The sequence below is a fragment of the Penaeus monodon genome, chromosome 29 (assembly GCF_015228065.2).
Source record: "Penaeus monodon isolate SGIC_2016 chromosome 29, NSTDA_Pmon_1, whole genome shotgun sequence".
Classification (NCBI taxonomy): domain Eukaryota; kingdom Metazoa; phylum Arthropoda; class Malacostraca; order Decapoda; family Penaeidae; genus Penaeus; species Penaeus monodon.
The window spans coordinates 22931837-22933671 of NC_051414.1; the positions used below are offsets into that span (position 1 = coordinate 22931837).

The 1835-nt window shown below is 31.6% G+C and overlaps 1 protein-coding gene across 1 annotated transcript in view; it reads left to right on the plus strand.

Annotated features, from left to right (window-relative positions):
* The window catches only part of LOC119592030 (coronin-6-like), a gene marked incomplete in the record, with an annotated part of 41928 nt that overhangs the window by 14198 nt on the left and 25895 nt on the right, over positions 1 to 1835 (plus strand). The window contains 1 exon segment of the mRNA XM_037940824.1: positions 1537 to 1743. Coding sequence (XP_037796752.1) covers positions 1537 to 1743 — 207 coding nt within the window.

Below are 1835 nucleotides of genomic sequence, written 5' to 3' on the forward strand. Positions count from 1 at the left end.
TGTGTGCCTTGATTTTGGTCCGCATGCAAGCCACGAGGCACCTGGATCCATTGGGTTAACATTCAAAAAATTTGTGAGAGGGACTGTGAATCATATGTTTGTGTCCACAAATTGTGTATATCAAATTCATGGTCATCAGAAAAACAAAAACAATGTGCTTATGAGAATCATAGTGTAAAAAGCAAAGTGTTTTGAGAAATATAATAAAGAATTGCCTTAATAAATAGATCTATTTTTAAAGTGGTTTCTGTATATTTTTTTCTGTGAAGAATCTTTGACCTCAGAATCTTGGAAATGTATACTGCCAAGACTTATAAATTCACAATAGTGGTATTAAATAATTGCCACATAACACACTGTGTTGACAGTACAAAATTTCACAATATGTGAAGAATTTTGCAAAAACAAATTATGATCAGCTTTGGATACTTTATAATTGTGTACAACCAAAAAATCATTAGTGATGTAGAGCTTTTTTGGTTCACTCAACGAAATCATGAGCATATTGAACCTAACTGGAAAATAGCAGTACTTAGTTGTTTATAGTTTTTATTCTAGATATCAATGCTTCAAGTGCATTTGAATAAGTGAATTGTATTTCAAAAGAAAACATTTACTTGCCTATGTTGTTTTATCTCCATTGTTATGTTTAGATTATTTCTTACATGATTTTTTTTTTCTATGGCATACCTTAAGCATGTCATAGGGTATGTTTCTTTATATGGCATAGGCATATATAGGTACATAGGGCAGTGACATGTGGTTCATTATTTTTTATCTATTAAGTTCATTTTTGAAACATACCTGTGTGACAGGTATGGGTCCTTGCCAACCAGAAGTCACATTGTGGATGGCTTCCTTTGTGTGGCTTTGTGTAAGGGGCAAGGATCAGAAGTAATTTTCTTTAAAGAAATTAGGGTCTGTACAGGTCCACAGCTTGGTTCATATAAGTGTGTTATATTATACAGCAAAGTGATTTATGTGTATGTATTTACTTTCAATTATATGATAATTTTTTTCTGTGCCTTTGTCCTGAACCCTGGCATGTAAGACAAAACTTCACAGTATAGCTCTTGATGATATGAACATTAAGTCACTTTTCATTTTCTTTCACTTTTTTATAATGGAGGTATTTTTATGATTCTTTATATTGATCATGACATCTAATGAAAATGAAATAGAGATATATATCAATTCATATATTATGTGACAGTAGTGGCTTCATAGTATTGAAATACTGAATCAACACACTTTGCTTCATTCTGATATATTGTATATTAACAGGATCCATATAATAGCACAAGTTACAGGTGTATGATTTATTGCCAAATCAGCTTGTCATGTTATGTGTTTGTGATAGAATTTGAATAAGAAAAAGTTTCTAGTAGTGGTGAAGAACACACTTTAAAAATAATTATATATAGATTTATGTATTTATTGATATTTTTATTATTTTTTGTTATAATTTTTCTAAGCATAAATCCATTTAATGTGAGATCTTTTATCATCACTAATCATAATTACTCTCTCTTTCAGATGTCATTCCGACTGGTTCGACAAAGCAAGTTCCGTCACGTATATGGCACCTGCTTAAAAAGGGAACAGTGCTTTGATAATATTCGAGTAAGCAAGTCATCATGGGATTCCACATTTTGCGCCGTCAATCCAAAGTTCTGCGCCATTATAGTAGAATCAGGTGGAGGCGGAGCATTCATTGTCCTACCACTCAGCAAATTAAATAAGGTAAACCAAAACAGGTGTTTAAACTTTTTTCCTTTTCACTTTGGTTATAAAAGTACAATTTCCTTCTCATTAAGAGAACTAATAATATGCCA